This window comes from Topomyia yanbarensis, chromosome 3, assembly GCF_030247195.1.
Source record: "Topomyia yanbarensis strain Yona2022 chromosome 3, ASM3024719v1, whole genome shotgun sequence".
Lineage (NCBI taxonomy): Eukaryota > Metazoa > Arthropoda > Insecta > Diptera > Culicidae > Topomyia > Topomyia yanbarensis.
The window spans coordinates 30,114,504-30,140,333 of record NC_080672.1 but is presented as its reverse complement, the minus strand read 5'-3'; the positions used below and the strand labels follow the sequence as shown (position 1 = coordinate 30,140,333).

General features: G+C 37.1%; 1 protein-coding gene across 1 annotated transcript in view; it reads right to left on the bottom strand.

Annotated features, from left to right (window-relative positions):
- Positions 1-7,236: 7,236 nt before the first annotated feature.
- Positions 7,237-25,830, bottom strand: part of LOC131686861 (histone H1.3-like) — a 103,742-nt gene continuing 85,148 nt past the window's right edge. Inside the window, exon 3 of the mRNA XM_058970856.1 lies at positions 7,237-7,424. Within this exon, the coding sequence (XP_058826839.1) occupies positions 7,237-7,424 (188 nt within the window). The remainder of the gene's footprint in view (positions 7,425-25,830) is intronic.

Here is a 25,830-nt window from a genome sequence, read left to right as displayed (position 1 = left end):
TGGAAGCACCTATCTTTATAAAAATAGGATTTTCGTACTATGTTGCGTTTCGGCTTCGCCTCTTCAGAAACCGACACTAACGTATTGTCGGAATAGATTAGCGCCGGCTTGACGCAAATCCCTTAAAACTAAAACACACTATGTGTTTCAATCAAACGACTGATCAAACGTGATGTCCCGTTCGAGCAGAAGTTCTGTTTATGCCGATGAGACACAAGTGAAGCCGAAACTTGTCTTGGCTTAGCAGGCCTATGCGAAAGCACTATGCTATATTTCACCCTAAGGAGGAAAATTTGGTAAAAACCAAAATTTCTCACTAGGGTGAAAATTTGTTGGTAAAAACCAGTCTTTGTACAGGAGGGCACAAATCCTTTTTTCATACTATGTTGCGTTTCGGCTTCGCCTCTTCAGAAACCGACACTAACGTATTGTCGGAATAGATTAGCGCCGGCTTGACGCAAATCCCTTAAAACTAAAACACACTATGTGTTTCAATCAAACGACTGATCAAACGTGATGTCCCGTTCGAGCAGAAGTTCTGTTTATGCCGATGAGACACAAGTGAAGCCGAAACTTGTCTTGGCTTGGCTTGGCTTGGCTTGGCGTTAGTGTCGGTTTCTGAAGAGGCGAAGCCGAAACGCAACATAGTATGAAAAAAGGATTTGTGCCCTCCTGTACAAAGACTGGTTTTTACCAACAAATTTTCACCCTAGTGAGAAATTTTGGTTTTTACCAAATTTTCCTCCTTAGGGTGAAATATAGCATAGTGCTTTCGCATAGGCCTGCTAAGCCAAGACAAGTTTCGGCTTCACTTGTGTCTCATCGGCATAAACAGAACTTCTGCTCGAACGGGACATCACGTTTGATCAGTCGTTTGATTGAAACACATAGTGTGTTTTAGTTTTAAGGGATTTGCGTCAAGCCGGCGCTAATCTATTCCGACAATACGTTAGTGTCGGTTTCTGAAGAGGCGAAGCCGAAACGCAACATAGTATGAAAAAAGGATTTGTGCCCTCCTGTACAAAGACTGGTTTTTACCAACAAATTTTCACCCTAGTGAGAAATTTTGGTTTTTACCAAATTTTCCTCCTTAGGGTGAAATATAGCATAGGATTTTCGTGTTTCTTGACCCCACTGTTTGCAAGGAAAAATAGTTTTGAAACCCTAAATGCACTAGAAAAAAGATGTTCATGAAAGGGTTAAATCAATTACTCAATATCTATCCAATTCGATTTGTATTTCATCAATGCTGTACCCTAATCCTTTATTATTGCAATCCTTTGTTTTTACACTTTTTGTCCTAAGCAAAACAAATAATTCTTCAATTTTATTTAATGAGTTTAGCCCGAGTACAAGTTTCACAATTAAGTAACATATGCTATCTTTTCAACTTTTTTCGGAAAATGTGACAGAAAACATATAAACTGTAATATTCCACCGAAAAAAAACTAACAAAATTATTAAGTATGTTACGAGCATATGTTACCATAACTTGCCAAAAAATATGCTTCTTTTCAAAACACCGACAGCCAAAGTACCCAAAAACTCACCTCACAGCAGCGGATAGGTACGCATTCTCCCGTTTCTAATTGATTTTTCATGTAAATTATAAAGTCTACTATGTGCGGCACAGCCACACTTTCAGTTTCCATTTTTGCCAGTCCCAAAATGAAAGTTTATCGTTCAATTTTCCACTCTACTGAGACGTGTACCCCTGCTACCTGCTACTAGGGTGGCCGGTTGGTGGTCGGGGAAGCAAAAGATAGAGAATCTGCAACACCCTGGATGGCGTTGCAACCAATTTCATGGGACACATCGTGATATCCGACAGAAAACAGCATGTCGAGAGAGAGAGAGAGAAAAAGAAAAAAAAAACAGAAAGTGGAAAACACTTTACCTTCTGGGAGAAGCGAATAATTTTTCGCTATAATTTATTCCACCTAAAACTATGCTACTTTCCCCAGACGGTGTAAACTTAAGTTGGAAAATTGTATAACTTGCATCCTCCTAGCGAGCACCAGTGAAGTGTGGGGATTTGAGAAAGTTTTCCTTCTCATTCTGCGAGGCAAAGGGTGACTGGTCTGGTAGGAGGGAGAATTCGAATCTTGCGCATCTCCGTTTGGATTTCAATGGCACTCGTTAAGAATTTCGCTTACTCAGGGAAATCCCGGTCGGGAGTTGGGAGACGATAATTAAAGCGAGCTGTTAATGGTTTTCCTATCACTCGAGTTAAACAGAGAGAAAGAGAGGGGCGAATATTTTGCCTAACAGCTCTTTATCCCCTGTTGCAGATGATGTGGCAAGAAATAATTTAGTCATTAGCTAAGGTTCACCGTGTCGTGCAAAGCTTACCGTGGATAGTGTGGGTTGAGAGTGTTTCGATGGCTGCGGATGATGGTAAATAAGGTACGAAGAACCGAAAGTCGTGTTATGTTGTCAAACTAAGAAGGAAGCTGCCGATCGAATTGTCAATTAAGCATTTTGGTTTAGCTTATTTTTGCTGTCCGAGGCGAAAGTTTGAAATTGTTTGCGGGTTTTCGACGGCGCGGGCAATTATTGGTCTAGCGAATAAATTTATATCAGGTTTGTTGAGTTATATAATATGCAACAATGGACAAGATTTTCATGGTAATTAATTTCGTTAAGCTTCACGTCAATTAACCCAAACACGAAATTGAATAACATTTGTCAACAAATTTTTTGTTACATATTCACTAGGTTTGTATCAGTGGTAGGCCCGTAACACATTCTTGTAGGTGACCTAAACAAACGAATACCACTCAAAAGAATTGTCCCGTAATTATTCCAAACCAAAAACAGATTCCATAACCTCTACATTTCCACATAACTGAAATCAATACAACGTATCATCAGCGTATCTCCAACCGGCACAAAAGTTCTAATCCATCTAACAAGCTATAATCGGCCTTCTTTGAAATGCAAATCATACAACAAACACCGAACCAATACGGCTCATTATTTTCGCGCTCGAGTTCGTTACTAATGATCGTCCTGAGTCGCACAGGATACCACCAAAAGGGGAGCAGAGAATAGAATGTTCCTGACAACAGTTCGAACGTACGAGCGAATGAATCCGCTTTGTGAACCGTTCCGTTGTTGTTGGCACGCGAGTCAAAGTGAATAATAAACCCCGCGAGTAACAACACAGTCACATTCACATTCCACCGGTACCCTCATTATTCCCGAACGAGCAAGCTGCAAATTCCATCACAGAGCAACTTTGAAGCTTCAAGTTTGAGCGGGTGCAAACATACAAAAAACAAACTCCTGCTCTTTTCGTGCAGTAAGCATTCTAGGGAAAGAATTTTCACGAGCGCACTATTTCGTCGAAATAGAGCAAAGTAGAAAAGAATACAACTTCTGTTATTCACTGCTCGCTTTAACTTTTTTACTTCCAACGCCAGTGAAGAAGCGGGGTAGTTGTTCAAACATCTCTTCAATGCAAATTTTCTCCGCATCTTGCCAGGAATCGTCGTCGAAGAAAGCTTTTCGAGCTTCCGCACCAGGCTGCTGTTGTGCCGGAGCCAATGTATTGAATTTCTCGTTCGCTTACTTTTATCCTTCAGCAGAACTGAACAAGCTTCCAAATACCAGGAACGCGAAAAACGAAATCCTTCTTCCTGAAAATCACGCTCTGCTAGGGAAAAGGAACAATTTTCATTTTTATACCCGTCCATCGGAGCCACGGATACAAACAAAATTCACATTCACTCGGGCAAAAATATTTGAACGCGCGCCGAGAGGCAGCAGCACAACACGTGCATAACGAGACAAGAATTCCGATTTGCGCCTTTTCTTGCTTCAGGAAACACGCTACAGCCACAACCAATGTTGTTTGTTGTTTGGGGGAAACCGGAAACATGCAAGCTGATTTGTGCTAAAAAAAGAAAATTACATTCCGGTTGGCTGCGGGAATCTGTTTTATGGCCGCCAAATTTGAAAAAGATACCAGAAGTGTTTACTGGTTAATTCGGAGTAGCTGCTAGATTATTTGCGTTTTTCGTTTTTAGTTCCAGTTCTTCGTTTTTATTTTTTAGATAAATTTTTCGATTTTTGCTTTTCGTTTTTTCGTTTCTTCGTTTCTTCGTTTCTTCGTTTCTTCGTTTCTTCGTTTCTTCGTTTCTTCGTTTCTTCGATTCTTCGTTTCTTCGTTTCTTCGTTTCTTCGTTTCTTCGTTTCTTCGTTTCTTCGTTTCTTCGTTTCTTCGTTTCTTCGTTTCTTCGTTTCTTCGTTTCTTCGTTTCTTCGTTTCTTCGTTTCTTCGTTTCTTCGTTTCTTCGTTTCTTCGTTTCTTCGTTTCTTCGTTTCTTCGTTTCTTCGTTTCTTCGTTTCTTCGTTTCTTCGTTTCTTCGTTTCTTCGTTTCTTCGTTTCTTCGTTTCTTCGTTTCTTCGTTTCTTCGTTTCTTCGTTTCTTCGTTTCTTCGTTTCTTCGTTTCTTCGTTTCTTCGTTTCTTCGTTTCTTCGTTTCTTCGTTTCTTCGTTTCTTCGTTTCTTCGTTTCTTCGTTTCTTCGTTTCTTCGTTTCTTCGTTTCTTCGTTTCTTCGTTTCTTCGTTTCTTCGTTTCTTCGTTTCTTCGTTTCTTCGTTTCTTCGTTTCTTCGTTTCTTCGTTTCTTCGTTTCTTCGTTTCTTCGTTTCTTCGTTTCTTCGTTTCTTCGTTTCTTCGTTTCTTCGTTTCTTCGTTTCTTCGTTTCTTCGTTTCTTCGTTTCTTCGTTTCTTCGTTTCTTCGTTTCTTCGTTTCTTCGTTTCTTCGTTTCTTCGTTTCTTCGTTTCTTCGTTTCTTCGTTTCTTCGTTTCTTCGTTTCTTCGTTTCTTCGTTTCTTCGTTTCTTCGTTTCTTCGTTTCTTCGTTTCTTCGTTTCTTCGTTTCTTCGTTTCTTCGTTTCTTCGTTTCTTCGTTTCTTCGTTTCTTCGTTTCTTCGTTTCTTCGTTTCTTCGTTTCTTCGTTTCTTCGTTTCTTCGTTTCTTCGTTTCTTCGTTTCTTCGTTTCTTCGTTTCTTCGTTTCTTCGTTTCTTCGTTTCTTCGTTTCTTCGTTTCTTCGTTTCTTCGTTTCTTCGTTTCTTCGTTTCTTCGTTTCTTCGTTTCTTCGTTTCTTCGTTTTTCGTTTTACATTCTTGCGTTTCGCGTTTTTGCATTTTTAAGTTTTTCGTTTTTTGCGTTTTTGTTCTTTCGTTTTTCGTTTTTGCGTTTTCGCTCTTACGCTATTGACTGTTTCGTTTTTGTGTTTTTTGTTTTCGCGTTTTTCCGTTGTTTATTTTTGCTCTCCTCGCTCTTGCGTTTTTCGTTTTTCCTTTTTCTGTTAATGAGTTCTTCTTTTTCGCGTTTTTCGTTTTTTCGTTTTCCGATTTCCAATTTAGCGTTTTTGCGTTGTTCGCTCCTGAGCTTCTCGTTTTGTGTTTTCAGTTTTTTGCGTTTTCCGCTCCTGCTTTTTTGTATTTGCGTTTTTTCCTTGCGTTTAACGGTTTTGCGTTCTTGGGCTTTTGTTTTTGATTTTGGTTTTTTCGTTTTTGCTTCGCGTTTTTTGCCTCCGCGTTTTTCGTTTTTGCGTTATCCGCGCTTGCGTTTTTAGACTTTGCATTTTTTGTTTTTGTGTTTTTCGCTTTTGCGTTTTTTGTTTTTCGTCTTTCTCCGTTCTCCGTTCACCATTCTCCGTTCTCCGCTCTCTGTTCTCCGTTCTCAATTCTCAGTTCTCAGTTCTCAGTTCTCAGTTCTCAGTTCTCAGTTCTCAGTTCTCAGTTCTCAGTTCTCAGTTCTCAGTTCTCCGTTCTCAGTTCTCCGTTCTCAGTTCTCAGTTCTCAGTTCTCCATTCTCCGTTCTCCGTTCTTCGTTCTTCGTTCTTCGTTCTCCGTTCTTCGTTCTCCGTTCTTCGTTCTTCGTTCTCCGTTCTCCGTTCTCCGTTCTCTGTTCTCCATTCTCCGTTCTCCATTCTCCGTTCTTCGTTCTTCGTTCGCTGTTCTCCGTTCTCCGTTCTCCGCTCTCCGTTCTCCATTCTCCGTTCTCCGTTCTTCGTTCTTCGTTCTTCGTTCTCCGTTCTCCGTTCTCCGTTCTCTGTTCTCTGTTCTCTGTTCTCTGTTCTCTGTTCTCTGTTCTCTGTTCTCTGTTCTCCGTTCTCATTTCTCCGTTTTCCGTTCTCCATTCTCCGTTCTCCGTTCTCCGTTCTCCGTTCTCCGTTCTCCGTTCTCCGTTCTCCGTTCTCCGTTCTCCGTTCTCCGTTCTCCGTTCTCCGTTCTCCGTTCTCCGTTCTCCGTTCTCCGTTCTCCGTTCTCCGTTCTCCGTTCTCCGTTCTCCGTTCTCCGTTATCCGTTATCCGTTCTTCGTTCTCCGCAATATGGCAGCACAATATTCTTTTTCTAAAGATGTATTTGACAAGGCTCAATGCGATAGCACAACTGAGCCGTGGATTTTCACAAATAGTAAAAATAAAAAATACTAATAATATCTGTCTGCCAGATCTTGTTGACGTCGTTTGCTGCTGCGTGTTGATATACTTTTCCTTGGCGGTGAAGCATTAGTTGCCGTATCCATCGCAGCTTGGGGTCTTCTGTCTACCTTCTCTTGCTTTATCGTTAACGTCCATGTCGTCATCGGTACTGCTTTCTTGCTGTTCACTGTTAAAGGTTTGTTTCTTGCTCTTACGAGCTACTGTTTAAACCGATCTTCATCGGCATTTGCTTCTTTATTGGTTTGAAGTCGTAGTCATTGTCCCTTCATTATTGGTTAATTGGATCGTTGTTTTTGGTTTATCTGCTAGTGTCGGTGGCTGCTTATTATAGTTGGTGAGTTTTGACTAGTTGCTTCGACGCTTGCTTTTTTCCGTAGTGGGCTGTTCGGTTACAGGATTGGCATATATGATCAGCGTTTACGCTCTCTTTCGGTGATTTGCATTCGATAGTCACGTGTGAAGATATTGGTTTAGTCACTGACATCCTAACAATACGAATGCCGTTGGGAATACCGGTGAAAAAAAATCTCCAATTGTCATTTATAATAGATTTCACTTCACCGTATTGCGACATAACTCGTTTAATGTAATCTTCCTTAGTGCACGGTGCCAAATCATAGATACGAACGTCCACCATATCGTTTTCCATATACAAGGGGATCTTGACTCTGGTGATATTAAATTCAAACTCGTGTTACATGTTGTCCTTTGCAACAAAGATTTCTACCTGTACTAAGCTAAACTTAATCAAAGCAAAGTTTTTGACGTGATATAGCTAAACATATGTAACTTCCGCGAGATTAAGCTCCATTTTAACTTTAACCAGTTGTTCCACTTCTTGAACTGTGGTTCCACCACGAGTTTTCTTAAAGTCGATCGAAGTTGTGTTATCCCGTAGCACGGGCTGTTTTGCTTCCTTTGACAGATTCATTTCACTGCGCAGCCGGGGGCAACGGTACAGTACTGTTTGTGCACTGAATGTAGAACAAAGCGCTGGCTTGCTTCTGCTTTGTGCGAGGTCGGCGGATAGACTGGCAGCACAAGATTAAAGTTAGAAAAATGGACGACTGCAATTGCATTATTAATCAAACACTAAGGCAAAATGCATAGTGAAATTCATAAGATTCATCTTATCAGGACTAGAAAAGTAACAAAACTATGTTTTCATAAGATTAATATGGAAAACATACGACTTGTATGATTACCTTAACATTTTACAAGTTATTGCATATGCCAGTCGTTCGAGTTCCATACGAGCATCTTATGGTTTTCATAAACATAAGAGAAATGTATTATATTGTCTTATGATAATTCAAAAATGCCTTATGGAACATGAAATCATAGAAAACCGATTTGACCAAATAAATGCCGTTTCATAAGATAATCTTATGATTTACATACGTGCTACTTGTGGCTAAAAATTATACGATATTCCTATAAAATTCGCTGTATTTTTTGCCTGAGTGTAGAAGAAACAAGCGAAAGAGCAATAGTGCAATAGAAATTTGTGACAATTTCTTTCATGGGAAAGAAGAGAATTTTTTTTTAGACAATTTCGAATTTGAAATGGATATTGTGCAATTCGTAATGCGGTATAACCTTATTAATTGAATACCACTTTTGGTAGACAAATTTGGTTTGGAATGATTTTTTGTTTGAAGCTACTATAAAATTGAAACTAATTTAAAATTTATCAACAATTAAAAAATTCGAAGGGGGTCCGAACTCCCCGGACCCTCCTCTGGATCCGCCACTGTTAATATTCTTCCAGATGAACATCTGTTCAATCATACGATTTACATTTCTCTCTCTCTCTCTCGCATGCAAAACACCCAGTAAATCTTCACCCGACTCCGCCGAAGATCATTCCCCACTTTACCTTCATAAACTCGCCTGCTAGACCTAATTCTCCAGCGCAAACAAGAAGACGGCTCCGCAGTAGGTCACAGATGAGTGGAATTTAATTTCTTCTCGTTTCTGCTGTTTTGCTATGTAAACACTGTCATGTTGTCTCGTCCGAAGAAGACCTCTTCGCACAGGATCGGGTCGCATGAAAAGAGCACCACCGAAAGTACACACTTGAGAAGAACTGCTGTGATGCACGAATAGATGCTCAATGGTCATGTCTATTTATTATATCTTTTGTTTGTTCGTAACTTGGCCAGTCGAAAATCCGTTCGTTTTCAGGAGGTGTTTTGGATCCGTCCACAGACACACACAACCGACCATCGCATTCATCCATCCATCCATCTGTATCCTGACGCGTCGATAGATGTTGGAGATGGAGGGCGAAAACGATTCCTTTTCCCAATTCCGCACGGCATCAGCCCTCATTCTTCCCTCGGCAGTTGAGCCTGCTGTGCAGTTAGTTTCCTGATTGAAGTGCCTGCCGCCTGTTCAGTTTGAAAACGGGGATTTTCTCCATTTTCCCGCTCGTTTCGGAACGTTGTCCATTCAAAGGATCCCGCCCAGCTCGCTGGCCCCAGTATTTGGATAGCGCTAAATCTGTACATACAAATTTCTTCGTTTGCTCATCACGGACGGGCGAGGTTCGTCCGTTCTGTGTTGAGGGCGCCCAGACGGACGCTTCTCAGTATATGTGTTTAAGTGATTATCGTATTCTGAATGGGGTACCGGCAAATAATACCGAATGGAGTTTCAAGAGCCTTCAGTACGGGCTCGCCGACCCACCGTCTATCTATCTTCGTTTGAGATCTAAGACGACTAGCTGACGATTTCTGCTTTTTTTTGCTACGTTGCAAGTGAAGCTCTCTGCCAACAAAATGCGCTTTTTTAAGTTCCTTTGAAAATTCAAAGAAGCAGCTAATAGCTTTTCCCTCGCTCGCTGTTATGAACTTTTTTGTTCGGAAAAAATCGCTTTGGTACGATTGAGATGAGATAGTTTTAAAATTACAATTTTCTTTGCAGTAGTTTATTGGAAAATTCCACAGACTCTGATAGTTCATTTACGTTCAATAGCTTAAACCATCGCGTTTTAATGAATAACTTCGATTATGGGCATAATTGAGGGTTTAGGGTGTTGGTGATATAAAAGCACACTATCAGTACGTGGATATATTTGCTTCGGGTTATAGCAAAAATAAAATAATGCATTATCAAACGACGTTTACAGTACCGTAATGCATTATCAAACGACGTTTACAGTACCGCTTTATGAAGGGCCCTAAGGAGCGGATCCATGAACAGATTCATTGAAGCACAATCCGAAAGCTCTTTTTGTTCCAGACAGAAATTCTATTTTTATCTAATGACCAGAAACTGTTAGTTTACGAATATAGTAGTTTTAGTTAAGATGTACTGTATCACTTGTTTTTGATTTTTAGCAAGTGCCTTCGAAAAAGTTTCTCACGAGATTAGAACGTGATAGTACATCGAATAGTACAAGAATTCACAATTAAGAAGCGCTAGTGAACTTGCCTTTTTATCTTTAAACAAAATCCGAAAATAGTGAATGTTCCCGGAGAGAATAAATCACAATAAGCCAGTTGTTCAAGTCCAATTCTATATTTGAAAAATGATAAGGTAGCAAAACTAAATGTTCTAAGGAAAATCAGGAAAAACGATGCTGTGTTTCATTGAACGCCAAGATAAGAGACTTAGATATTGTGAATATAATTTGATCTACATATATATGAAGTGCCGTAGCGTGCAGTTGGCCGGGTTGGCCCCCGCCATGGGCGCCATCAGAATATTGATCTGCTCTATAAAATAAGTAAGGTTATGTAATAAAATATGCATGTTTACAATAAACTTCTCATTATGCTATATTTCACGCTACATATGTAGAAAAGGAAGAATTGTGTTTCGACTTCGTCTCATCAGAATCCGACACACACACTTAGAGCCAGGACCAAAACCGGCGCTAGTGTAGCCCTGGCTTAAAGTTGGTGTTGGATTCTAAAGTCGAAACGAAAAAATCCATAAAACACTAATTTAATGTTCGACAGACGAACTGAAAAGGGTTCCCATGTTTCAGTAGCACGACGAGGAAATTTGCACTGAAAAACTTCATATACAAGAAAACGACGAAAATTATTCCAAAACTTTATTCTAAAGCAAGTTACCTTCTTGAAACTGTAGCAAAAATCCTGTAGTAAGCTAGAACGAGTATCATCGAGCAGACAACCCCATGCCGTAACGTAAGAATGGAAGTGTCCTCGGTACCACGAGGAGTTCCGAAATATCACAATGCCGTGTCCAACCTAGGCCCAACCAATCCTGCGCTAAGTTGAATCTCTGGTGTAAATGTCTCTTGAGATTTTTGGTGTTCCTGGAAGCTTAAGAAACTCCTTATTTGATCTCAAATTTCTAAGACTAGAAGCTGTTTGCTTCGATTTTGTGTCGGTGCTTCCTCGAATTGTTATATTTGGAGTAACCCAAAATAATTATTTTAGCCTTTACAAGGCGATGTTTGTATGCGGGGCATGGTAATATATCATGTGGACTCTCCCTATAATAAACACACTTCTCAGCAGTCGCCATGCAGGAATCATTTTTAAGAATCTCGACGCATTTGCTACACAGGGTGTTATTGCTATAATGACTCATTTTCCATTCTCATTCAATTCAATAGCCGAACAGGCAGGCGTACCTTGTTAGAGAAGACGTAATTAAGCAAGGCAGTCCCGCCAAAGGTCAACCGGTACGAGTCCAAGGGGACACACAATTCTATGCCGTCCAGTGCTATTAAAATCTATAAAATCTTCACTTACTAGAGCGAAAGCTTGTTGGCAACACCGTCGATATCAACTTTGTGAGCGGGCATGTAAACGCAATAGTCCCATAAAAATTACTTATCGCCAGTAGCGTTATTTGCTTGCTTTAGACAGAATATCACAATTTTGGGCGAACTTTCGAGACATCAGTCACAGCTGAATATTCCTGAGTCAGTAAATTCGAAATGATTAGAATATTAGCGGATTATCTTTAACCCTAAAGAAGCTCAGATACAATCCGTGTATGATTTGAAACGAGAAATCGGAGTATTCGATAACGACTCTTATTCGACATTCATTTTCCCATCAGTTGGGTCTTTTCAGAAACATTCATCCATGATCGTCCCTAGAGCCCGGGAAAAAGTGAAAACTTAAAGATTACGAAGGAAGAGGCAGGAATTGTAGGAAATATAATAAATTGAAAGACGAGCAATTTGACTGTAGTTTCATTCAGAATCGAATGCCTTCCGTTAAAAGGAAATAAAATTAATTCAGCAATAAAAGCATTCATTTGTTAAATGAGGAGAAATGGAAGACAAAAAGTGGCATCTTTTACATTTTCGAACATAAGTGAATAGCGTAATCTATGTTCGTTGCATTTATTCTCGATAATCCCACTCATTGCAGGCATAGGAACAAAATTCAGTTGAAATTTAAGTTGAGCTGAAAATATCAGAATGAATGCATTGCACCGAACGAATGACGGACGAGGCAAACAACCGAAACCTTTCCTTCCATGTGGCTGCATGATTTGAATGTCGTTTTCCTTTCAAGCTCACTCTGGTATATGATTTTTTTTCTGAGCTCCATAATCAACAATCTACCAACCATAACTCCTAAAAATTGTTTGTTCAGTATAGTGGCCTAGCGTCAATTGATTACACGAATATGCAATTCAACATTTGCGGCTGGGAATGACATGAAATGAACGATAGTCAGATATGAAAGAACTTTGGTCAATCCTTTAGAAAATCGTGTTTTCGGTGTTTTTTCAAGTTTTCAACCATCGGAAGTATTATCACCGTAAGTGAAAATAAGAAAGATAATTTAATTGTCTACAACTTTGTTAAAGACTGCTAATCAATCCGGCTTTGTGAAAAAAAGTTCTTAAATTTTTAACGAAGTGATGTCTGAGTCAGTTTTGCATAGGTCCTAGCAGTGCATAATTGCATACTGCCCATAATCGCAAACCAGTCCCATAAAGATAGGAAATACCATAGAAAATGGGGCAAATATGCGATCATGGATAGTGTAGCAGTACTCGATGCCCACGAACTATACTTTTTTTTGTGAAATAATGGTTAGGTTCAGCTCAATAATATACTCACAGGAATTATCGTAAATAATGCAAGCCAAATTTTGGGATGGACCATTGAGTTCCACATGTTACCGCATAGAGGGCGACATCACTAACTTTTCAATGAAGAGAGATAGAAATTTGATGTCTTCTACAAAGTTGTAGAACAGACATTTTGCAATAATTTTTCCGAACATCTCAATGTTCTATCTTTCTTCTATGAAAAGTTAGCCCTCTATGCGGTCACAGGTGAAACTAAAATCTTCTAACCAAAACATAACTCGTATTATATACTGCAATTTTTCTGAACATACTATTCAGCTAATTTTAAACATCATTTCAAAAAAAAATGTATAGTTCGTGGGAATCGAGTACTACACAACTATGCACCGGGGGTGGGCGTAGCGTTGTTGGTAAGTCGATTGCCTTGTACGCAGCGCACCTGGGTTCGAGTCCCGACTCCGCACATAGGGTTAGAAATTTTTCATAGGAGATTTTTCTAACCCGAAGAGGCGAATGACCTTAAGGTTAAAACCTCTATAATTGAAATAAAAAAACTATGCACCGCTAAGCCTATGCAAAACTGACTCAGATATCATTTCGTTAAAAGTTTATTAACTTCTTGTAACAAAGCCGGAATGACTAACAGTCTTCGACAAAGTTGTAGATAATTAAATTGTCTTTCTTATAGGTGAACTACAGTGATAATATGATGCATACAGTGCCACTTAGCGTCAAAAATGCGAGCTAGTGGGTTTTCTCCATAAAAATTGTCCAAAAATCCCGTACAAACTTTGGGCACGTTGGTCCGGTAGCTGGACTTGTCCGATTTGTCCGACTCAGGGTAGGTTGATTAAGTTTTCAAAATTTCATCATTTTTCTAGGCAGACTAATATCCATACTAGCAACATTCACGCAATTTTTCACCTTTCAATTTCACAGATCTCATGATTTTTTCTTTGTAATCCGGTGTCATCACCTCCATGACCCAAACCACAAACTTGCATTTCACTGAACGTCGCCTAATGCTGTTGAAGCCAAGGCTTCAAATCTGTTCCATAGGATTGATTGGTACCCGTCTGCGACGGATCTTGCCCTATAGGATCGAACCATGTCAACAATCAGCGTCTTCCAGCTCAACGCTCGAACAGTGCAGTGGTAGTGCCTCGGCGAACGAACACCATTTTCCCAGCCCAGTCTATATCTTCCATCGTGACTGAGCTAAGGTGCATGTGAATTTTGCCAGAAAGGCGCCCTTCCTTTCCCGATCTTAACGTTCATGTAGCCTGGGGCGACAAAAACCGGAGAAAAAAGACGCTGGAATCGCATTTCATACGGCTGCAGGAGCTGCGGCGATGGTTTTCGTTCGTCACAGCAAACTGCATTGGGTTGTAGACTCCGAAAAACGTAGAGGGAGCATTGATGCCAAATATTTACCCAGCTACTTTATAACGACACGGAAAGTAGATTTGCGGCATCATGGAAAACTCCCGCCACCAGGAGGCTGACTGTCGCGGGAACTAGCGCCATCTGCATTGACGGGCAGCAAGGTTGAAGAAATAAAACCTTTTTCACGATAAAAAGAAAAGCCGAAACAACAATTTTGGGTATAACTTGACGTAACTAGAGTTGAAAAAAATGATCGAAAAAGTAAACCCAACTCGGGAACAAAGAGCAAACAATTTGGAATTTTCCGTCCAATTTGTATTCAGTCTGCTTTCCTAACAACTTTTTTCAGGGATGAACAAACGTCTGAATAGAAGATAATAGACCCCAATTCAGCTCGCAGCCTATATTCTATTGACGGTTGCCAGGGGAAATCATCATCATCATCACCAACCTAATTGTTATTCGACAAAAAGAACGATTTGTACCCACATATGTATGCTCATTCGCCGTTTCCAACTTATTTCTTTTCGCAGTACACATACTGCCAACTCATGCTCGGAAAATTGCTGCTTCCTCTAGCGAGCAAGTCGAAGCGTATAGCAGAAAGTGATTTACAGAAAAGTTTTGAATTTTTCCAAGCCAAGTTCGCAAGTTCGAAGCGCTACGTGATCAATTTGCATAAGCAGATTTCTTCCTTCATTGACTGGCACCAGGAACGGTATTTGCGGCGACGACGATCGCTCCGGTAAAAGGGCGCGAAAAATAAATCCTAACTCACCGTACGTACATGTAACTAACAAAGCAGGCGTGACAAGTAGGAGTTTTTCGAAAATTTCTGCCAATTTTCGACAAGAAGACATTTACGTCGGTACGTGGTTAAAGGATAATTTTCAAATCTTGAATTTGCACCCTGTTGAAATCATTGGAAGTACAATACATCGGAAAAACAGCAAAGTCTGCATTAGTTCCATACTGCCAAAAACGGAACTGATCTATTCCATTCCGAATTGTAAAACATTTCCATTCCGATGAGTAAAGCATATTTCCTGAATCTAATTTTCTTCCACAGCAACACACAAACCGAACAAAGGAAGGAAAACCCCAATTCTTCATCATTCCCAGCATGAATTCATATTTGATTTTGATTATGTGTTTATGAGCATCTTACCCGGGCCGAATACCATGCGAGGTTCTGGTTTAACTCCAAAAGTCTGAACAAAATTCTAACTCCGGTACTCTGCCTGTTTCCCATGATCCATAATTCGCCCTCGAGAAATTTTCACATAATTTTTCTTTTCTTTTCACTTTTTCCTTGCAACGCTCTGCACGATTTACGCCATTCATCATCGGCACCGGGCATAGATCCTACTGGTTGGTTTTCCCCTCTATACGCTGTCGAAATAGAAAACAGTTCCGGAGGTTTTCCGGTAGAGAATGCAATGATAGTAAGGGAGGGAAGATATTTCACAGGCAAAAGTGAACTCTTTATACACTTGTACTTTTTTCGGCTGATGCGGTTATACACTGAGAGAATACAATATTGAAATTGGGAGATTTGGAATTTGGAAATTGGAAATTGGACACTGGAAATTGGAAATTGGAAATTGGAAATTGGAAATTGGAAATTGGAAATTGGAAATTGGAAATCGAAAATCGAAAATCAAAAATCAATTATTGATCATCAAATCAAAAGGAAAAATCTAAATCCGACGAGATTACTTCGAAACGTCAAAAGTTTCGAGATAGGTTATGTGCCTCCCAATACTAGAAAGTTTTATTATTAATTATATTGACTCTTTACAATTTGTTAATGCAGATTAGTTTTTTTTTCATTTAATATTTGAAAATGTATATTGATTATTTTGTGCTGTGGGTTAATGGCTAGTGTTTTTGCTATTCTTAATTACAGTTGACTTTTGCCTATTTTCGCTATTAGCTATTTTTACTCTTGGCGAAATACGCAACTCTTACAATTGTTAAATTGAATTGAAATCTTCTCCGTGCTCTAACACCCTGAACACAAAGCAAAACTTTCGAGTTCTATTCGTTTCTATGCAAGAAGCATCATCATTCCTACACTCTCTAGAACCCGACAGCTCCCTTTCGCAACTCCATACCTTCACTCTCACCGGACCGAGAAATGATATATGGAGAAATTGAAATTTTGATCACAAAATATTCAATCTATACCGCCCACCACCCATCAATCACCTCCCGAGACTGCCAGTGCCAACTCCCTCGGCACGCTGCTGCTGGCTGATGTCAAGTCAAACCGTGTAGGATTTCCAGCCCGATTTCCGGTGCTTTTGTCTTTTTCTCTTTTACGAACACGAAGCGGGATTTTCGCACCCGGAACATGTTCTTCTGATTCAGTCAGATTTGCTCGACCTGCCAATAATGGCAAGTTGGCATTAGTTCGAACCACCCCCGTCCCTATATGTGGAGGAGGGTGGCGATAACCGACGACGTTCTGAACTCACGCAGCATCGCATCACATAGCGCTGGGACGTGATTGGTTTGCAACTTTAGAATCCTTACTTTTTCATTGAAATTGTGGCAGGAGAACTTATTAGCAACTTATTCCTCCGGTTTTTCAGCTTCATTTGGACGTGGTTCTGGGGTAGGCGATCGATCCCATGAGAGTCTGGAACGTGGCAAAAATTGAAATTTTTTCTACAAATTTTATCAATAGGAATAAAATAGTTGGAATAGGAGATTACCCTGCTAAATTTAATGCACTGGTCAATGCAGTTCTCCAAAAGGCTTTGTATCGAAAATTCGTAACTTTTAGGGAATAATAAATACTTTTTATAACGCTACTTGGCAATTCTAAACTATCTTAAGGCGCAAAGTCGACAACCTAACAACACCTGTTAGTTCCCGGTGACATCCTATAATATACACGAAGCTTGACAGTTTAATGCACTTTCTACGTTAACGCAGAAGAAATTGCCTTCATTTCCCGAGAAGCACGTCTCTCGGCCGAGCTCTGAGCACTGCGCACACAAGTTAAACTTTTTCCTTTCGCTTCCTAAGTTGAAAACACCTGAGCCGGTATAGCTGTATCGGAATATTCACTTCCCTCATTCTGACAAAACTTTACCCGACTATGGTCCCGTACCTTCACGGTGTGCAGCATCCAGTCCACGGTTCACGGGTATAACAGGGTACGTAATTTATGATTTGTTTGCTCAATGAATTATCGTCTTGGTATATGCTATAGGTACTTTCTTCAAACGATAACATTGAGTGCGAGGCAAATGATCGCAACCAATTACCAAACTGCATGAAGCGATAAAGAACAGTCATTTATTCAATTCAATTTCTAGCAGATACATACAGTCAGCAGAGCATAATATTCCCAGAAAATAAATAAATGAATGAACAACATTCTTTTCTTTCGATTGGAATCAGAACTTTTGCAATATAAAGAATTCGAAAAACTCTGAGTCCATATTTTTCCCATGTAATACGACAGAAACAAAAGTATTACAATTACGGTGAAATGTTCAGCAAACCAAAAAAAAAAAACTTAGAAGGCATTGCTAACTCAAATTTGGTATTGTGATAATTAACAATATTAATAATATGAACATTGAAACAACAAAAAGAACAGTTAAAATCATTCAGATAAAACATAAGTAAAAGTATGCATGCGAAAAGGTAGGCAAGTACTTAATTTTAATATTTTTATTAATTTGAAACGACTGCCGTTGATCTTATCTGTTTTTACAATATGCAAAAATTATAGATAAAAAGTTCTTAAATCGCTCAGGGCCCTGTTGACGCATATCATCGTCGTGGTTACTGCCTTGATGTTTGCGATCAGATGTTCTTTCTTGCTTCTTAGTTTTACGGGTTACGAGCATGAACTGGTCATTCTTATTAGTAGCTTCCTCACTTATTATTCTGGCTGTTGATTTTGTGGTTTTAGGTACAAAAGGTCGAAAGATCAAAGATCGAAAGGACAAAATGTCGAAAAGGATAAAAGGTCGAAAGGACAATAGGTCGCAAGGTACAAAAGAACGAAAGACTAATGATCGAAGGAACAGAATTTAGAAAAGGACAGGAGGTCAAATACAAAAGACCAAAGGGTCAAAAAGTCGAACACAACAAAAGAAATGAACCACTTACATAAACAAATGTACTTATTTTAGGGAATTAGAGTAGTAGACAAAAGCAAAGGAATTAGTGTGACCCTTAACTGTATGTTAAAATAAAGAATTGATTTACCTGTAAAATGACAGAGAAAAATAATAAATTAAAAATTAAAACTAATAAAAGATTATTATACCATGAAACAACATTTTGTTGCTAACTATTTCCCTTCTTTATAGCATAAACTATTCTTTAAATGATGATAGACCTGATAAATACATAATAGTAATAGATATAAAAATTAAGTTTGATTTTTGTGTTTCGAATTCATCATTCGTCAGTAACTAGCGCCAACTAAATGTCTATTTAGATGAGGTATCTAAACTAGTACTCAAATCAGCACTAGCTAGCAGAGTCGAAAAATGTTTTTTTCGTTTACCAAAATCTGACGAAAATGACGAGCGAGCGATGCTACTTTCTAAACCACTAGAACATTACGAAACCGAAAATGAGACAACGGCCTACGACAAAGCATGCGGGTAAATTCAATTTCATTATTTCCTCCACACATTCGTTTTCGCTTCGAAATTGAGAACGACATTAGTCTCTTCGATATTGCACATAGCGATGGCCAAACGAAAAGAAACTAGTAACCATATTTATTTGCCGTTGTTACATTTGGGAGAATTACAAGCTAGCGATGATATTGGGCGACTGAAGCACTATTGGTGTGGATATTTCCTATGTTTGCGGCGTTCTAGTTGCATTTTATGATGCACATTGCTATAATTTAATTTAATGAAAATAAAAATAAAAATCAAAATTACTGATTTGAAATTAAAACGAGATTGAATTTTCGTATTGTCATAGGAAAACGAAAGTCACTACTTCTGATACTCGCTTCCATAGAATCGAAAGAAGAAGGGGCGTTGTCTTTATTGTTTTGCTTTGTGTGAATTTAGTAACGAAGGAGGCAGCGAAAAGACGAAGGTGAATTCAGTGAATTTCATCGTTCATTGAATGGGTATGAGAATTTAAGGCCCTGCTGGCTAGACACAAAAAAATCCAAAAATAAAACATGTGAGTCATGTCGACGCTTAAGGCAACTGACTTGTCCCGAGTAATATCCTAGGAAGCAAATGCAGAAGCTCTAAAAAGCGCAAACTAACTCTTGTGTTTTGGTTAAAGAGCCAAACACCTGGCATTATGCAATAAATTCCCTAAAAGGGAAAATTGGATTAAACTATTTTGTCCATTAAGAGCACAAGACCTAACTTTTTAAATTTGATTTTTGTGTTTAGAATTAATCTCGTCAGTAACTAGCACCAATTAGGACATCTCTCGGGACACGCCATGTTCCGAGTGAACTGCTTGAGTTTTTTGACTTCAACTAGTGCTAATTTGGGTACTTGTCTAGATACATCGTCTAACGAGACACCCAGTTGTTGCTAGTTACTGACGAGATAAATTCGAAACACAAAAATCAAACTAAATTGAAGTTAGGTTTTGTGCCCTTGATGCGCAAAATGGTTAATCCAATATTCGCTTTTGTGGAATTTATCGCATAAAAAACCACTTCATCCAGCAGTGAAATGAGATATGTCTTACACATATCACTGTTGGATCATTTATTAATTCTCAGAACTCATGCGAAGTAGGCACACAACAGTTTCTAGTCCTGTATGAATAAAACTTCGAATAAGCTTAATAAATTATGGAAAATCATTTAAACGAACGAATTTTAAAAAAATAAAGAGGGATTCCATGAGAAACCGGCCGACCGCAAAATATGACCATCGTCGATTCGAACGAAACTTTTCAGGTGTGTTCGCTGTATGAATCTCTATGATATTCTCTGGCAATTGGAATATTTTGATACAAGAGTAATTTTTCAAAAGGGCGTAAACGTTTCTACGTGTATGAATTTCAAAATTTTTTTGTTCGAATACTGTATTTTATACAGCAAAACCATCTGAGAACAAGTTACAGGGAATAAATACTTCTGTCCGAAAAAAATATACACTGAAAAAAATGTTGTGTCATTTTTCAAAAAAACAAAAATTTATGATAAAAATTTAAATTGCGAAAAATCCCATTTTTTTAAATTTTTTATATTTTGTTACCAAAAACCTAAAGAGAAAAGAAACATTTTGATTGTAATTGCATGATGGAGAAAAAATCGGTAAAAAAGTTTTTCTAACAATAACTTCGTACATGTTTTTAAATTTCATACTAATTGACATACAAAATTGTAATTTTATTACAGAATATAATTCTAAGCACCATTTAAAATCAAAATGCATTTAACAAAAATCTTCCAAAATGCGATAGTTTTCGAGATATTTGAAATTTTGCTACTTCAAAAACAATTAATTCGTGTAATTATGCTCTTTTTAAAAGTTATTCGCGTTACCCCATCAAAAAATGTCAAAAATTTAATGTTTATCGTTTTAAAGACGTAAAAGCAACCTTTTTAGTGTATTTGGATCATGGAGAAGCTTTCAATAAAAAAGTTTTCCTAACAACAACTTTTGACATTTTTTTATAATTCTTACTATTTGCAGTCAAAAATACAATTTTCTTTTTGAATATGATTCTAAACGCCATTTTAAATCGAAATGCTCTTAACAAAAAAAATTAAAATGTAGTAGTTCTCGAGATATTTTAACTTTTGTTTTAACAACACAATTATTTTGTTTTATTACGACTATTTCATAACTAAAATATATTTAAACCATAGGGTCTGTTGATTAAACTATATAGCTGAATCATATGTTGGTTGTTTTATGTAACTTTAAAATGTTTCACAATATCGCCTTGATGTCAAAGAGAAAGTTGCAGGAAAGTTTACGGACCTTTTGAAAAGCCTATTATTGTTGATGGAGAAACGCGACTAACTTATGAAAAGGTCGTAATAAAACAAAATAATTGTGTTGTTAAAACAAAAGTTAAAATATCTCGAGAACTACTACATTTTAGAAAATTTTAGTTAAGAGCATTTCGATTTAAAATGGCGTTTAGAATCATATTCAAAACGAAAATTGTATTTTTGACTGCAAATAGTAAGAATTATAAAAAAATGTCAAAAGTTGTTGTTAGGAAAACTTTTTGATTGAAAGCTTCTCCAGGATCCAAATACACTAAAAAGTTACTTTTGCGTCTTTAAAACGATAAACATTAAATTTTTGACATTTTTTGATGGGGTAATGCGAATAACTTTTAAAAAGAGCATAATTACACGAATTAATTGATTTTGAAGGAGCAAAATTTCAAATATCTCGAAAACTATCGCATTTTGGAAGATTTTTGTTAAATGCATTTTGATTTTAAATGGTGCTTAGAATAATATTCTGCAATAGAATTACAATTTTGTATGTCTATTAGCATGAAATTTAAAAACATGTACGAAGTTATTGTTAGGAAAACTTTTTTACCGATTTTTTCTCCATCATTCAATCACATTCAAAATGTTTTATTTCTCTTTAGGTTTTTGGTAACAAAATATAAAAAAAATTTAAAAAATGGGGTTTTTCGCAATTTAAATTTTTATCATAAATTTTTGTTTTTTTGAAAAATGACACAACATTTTTTTCAGTGTATATTTTTTTCAGACAGAAGTATTCATTCCCTGTAATTCGTTCTCAGATAGTTTTGCTGTATAAAATACAGTAATCGAACAAAAAAAATTGAAATTCATGCACGTAGAAACGTTTACGCCCTTTTGAAAAGTTGCTCTTGAGTCAAAATAATCTTATTACCTGTGGAAAATATTTAGTCTAGCATGACGGTGAATTTCTGTGTGGTCGCACTCTTCAAATCGTAACTTCATTGGAATCTAAGATGGTCGGTCACGATTTTAAAGATTTTCGGACGGATCTTCGTGGAATTCCTCTAAAGCGAAAAAAAAGGTTTTCTAATTCATAAAAAGAATAGAATGATTAATATTAATCAAATTAATAAAATACATCAATCAAATCGGATTAGCTCATTAAATGAAAAATTAGGTAATATTTAAAAATAGTTATAAAATTAATAGAATAAATTATATTGACTCAAACTGACAAATTGAATAAAAGAAAAAAGTGGAATAACTGTTCATGAAATGAATAAAATTAAAGAAATGAACCAATGGAATCAAATGAATGAAATGAAGTAAATGAATCAAATAAAGCAAATGTAGCAAATGAAGCAAATGAAGCCAATGAATCAAATGAAGCAAATGAAACAAATGAAACAAATGAAGCAAATGAAGCGAATGAAGCAAATGAAACAAATGAAGCAAAAGAAGCAAGTGAAGCAAATGAATCAAATGAAGTAAATTAAGCAAATGGAGCAAATGAAGCAAACGAAGCAAATAAAGCAAATGAAGCAAAAGAAGCAAATGAAGCAAATGAAATAAATTAAGCAAATGAAGCAAATGAAGCAAATGAAGCAAACGAAGCAAATGAAGCAAATGAAGCAAATGAAGCAAATGAATCAAATGAAACAAATGAAATAAATGAAGCAAATGAAGCAAATGAAGAAAACGAAGCAAAACAACAAAACGAATAGAATTGAAAAAATGAACAAAAGTAAGAAGAAAATGAGCAGAACAGAATGAATTGCTAAAAATGCAAAATTGCTAAAAATGCAAACGATTTTCACCAGTTAAAAATTATAAAAACCGATTTAATCCACCTAGCAGTGAGATGAGACATTTCTTACACATTTCACTATTGGATTAGTTTGCAGAACTCACGAGAAGTAGGCACATAAAAATTAAGATTATATTTAGAAATAGTTATAAGATTAATAGAATAAATTGACTCATACTAACAAATTGAATGAAATAAAACGAATGACTGAACATGAAATGCATAAAATTAAAGATAGGAATAAAATGAATCAAATTAATCAAATTAATCAAATGAATCAAATGAATCAAATGAATCAAATGAATCAAATGAATCAAATGAATCAAATGAATCAAATGAATCAAATGAATCAAATGAATCAAATGAATCAAATGAATCAAATGAATCAAATGAATCAAATTGAATACTTTACGCTGACGTCACAAATGAACTGAGTGTTCATTTTTGACAGTTCGCTTGTACTGTTTACATGGACTTAGAAAAATTCTTTACGATTTTCTTCGAGCGAATCTAGTCGTCCACAAATTTTTCTAAGTCCATGTAAACAGTACAAGCGAACTGTCAAGAAAAGTAAGGTTAACTGTGCCAGTAAAGAACCCAATGGATCGAATGAATCAAATGAATCAAATGAATTAAATGAATCAAATGAATCAAATGAATCAAATTAATCAAATGAATCAGATGAATCAGATGAATCAAATGAATCAAATCAATCAAATCAATCAAATAAATCAAATCAATCAAATGAATCAAATGAATCAAATGAATCAAACTACTCAGTATATCCAAATATGGACGACGATAAGTTGTAACATTGTAGTTGCATCCCCCATCGAGAGTGGGTGCTTTGGGAGACTTCTTTTCCTGGATCTAATTTGTGGATATTTTTGGTCTTTGATCCGTTATTTTTCATGAAAGTTCGTATCAATACAACGAATGTGCAGCTGATACAACTCATGGTTCATTCGCCTGCGCAACGTTCCGTCTTCCATCTGCACGCCACCATAGATGGTACGCAACACCTTTCGTTCGAAAACTCCAAGGGCGCGTTGGTCCTCCACGAGCATAGTCCAGGTCTCGTGGCCGTAGAGGACCACCGTCTTGAAGATAATCAACTTCGTGCGGCGGCGAATTTTGTTCGACCGGAGTGTCCTCTAGAGTCCAAAGTAGGCACGATTTCCCACTAAGATCCGTCTCTGAATTTCTCTGCTGTTATCATTGTCGTCGGTTGCCAGTGAACCCAAATACATGAATTCGTCGACCATCTCGATTTCGTCACCGTCAATCCGAACTCGGGTGGGAGGTTCACATTGTCGTCTCTAGAACCTCTTCCTCTCATGTATTTTGTTTCGAAACGTTTATGGCAATTCCAATCCTGTTGGCTTCAGCTTTCAGTCTTTGAGCATATATTTCATTCAAAATTCAATAGAGATACGAACAGTTTAAAATCGCACGTGGAATGTCTCTTTTGAAAATTTCCATCGTCAAACTTTCATATTACCCAGTTAAGCCAAATATTTTTCTGATATAGCCATGAATTTCCTTAATTATAGTGTAAATACAGGCTTTGAATACAATTGAATTAAAGTTGAGTTGATGTAGCAGCAGACAAAAAATAGTTTTGTTTTCTCAAACCTTCGCAATTACAATTAATAAATATTTCAGATTGGCAGAAGATCTTATCACACAACTTAGAATGCATACAGAAATAGCTAGATAGATGCGATAGAAGAGAAACAGAGAGAGAAAGAGAGAGAGAGAGAGAGAGAGAGAGAGAGTGAGAGAGAGTGATGGGGTGGCGGGGGGGGGGGCGTGTGAGGAATGGCAAATGATGGTTAATGCAGTGACATTATTTTTATAGGTATATTATTATGATATATTGATTCTTACATTCTTATCATAAATAATGTAAGTAGTAATTTTTGCACCATAACTAGTATAACCTAAATCTTGCAAAAGACCTAAATTTTCGCTAGATTTTTGGGCTTCAAACATACAGTTGCTTTCGGTGACGCCACAAGTATAATTATATTAGAAATCTTTTATATCACTACTAGGTGAATTACTTGTTGATCTGTGTATTGATATACCATCCACCATTTACCTCATGATTGAACGCATTGCCTAATCCAAGGAATAAATACTAGAACTCACTGTTTCTATATCAACACATTATTTTGTCTTTGAAGTGAACTTATATATTGATTTTTGAAAAAAAAGTTCATTTATTATAAAGGTAATTCACAAAATGTTCTCAACATCGAATTCCTTGAATCACGTAGATGTGTTTTCATACCCCGATATTCAAAATCGGTTTAGTTTTGCCCCTAAAACACCAGTAAAGCAATGCTCTGTATGAAACAATCTCATTTTTAATTAGTGGAAATTGGTAAGCGAGGACTAAAAAGACAAAATGTCTAATATCTCCGCCACTCGTGCACGGATTTAGACAATCTATAGCTTGTTAGAAAGGTATTTTTACAAGCTTTCTAATTATGTGCAGTTTGGGACAATATTGTATCGTTCGAAAGTTATTTGCAAAAAACCGGCCGTGTTTTGACAAAATCGCCCATATCTCAGAAAGTAAACAACATATCGAAAATCAAAAATAATAGTGTCAAATGGCAACGTTAGGCCTTTCATTTGAAACTAATTTCATTAAGATCGGTTCAGCCATTGCTGAGATAATTACATGACATTTTGTACATACATACATACACACACACACACACACACACATACAGACATTGTCTCAATTTGTCGAGCTGAGTCGATTGGTATATGAGACTCGGCCCTCCGGGCCTCGGAAAAAGTTGTCAAAGTTTGAGCGAATCCTATACATTTCTTTTGTAAGAAATGTAAAAAAATATGTCGAATAAATAATTTAAACGAGAATAAATAAACTTAATAAAATGTATGAACTGGAGAAAAACGAATAGAATGCATAGAATGAAAACAGTGAATAAAATAAATTAAATGAATGATATGAACAAAATGTACAACAAAAAAAACTGATCAGAATGAATCCAAAGAATGAAACGAATAAAATAAATAAAATGAACCCAAATGAACAAAAAGAATGCCATATGAAATAAATAATGGAAATGCAATAACCACATACTTAAAATTAGTCAAATATTAAAAATTAATCGAATAAACAAGACGAATGAAATCCATGAAATGAGGAAGCTGCCAAAATATACTATTTAGAATAA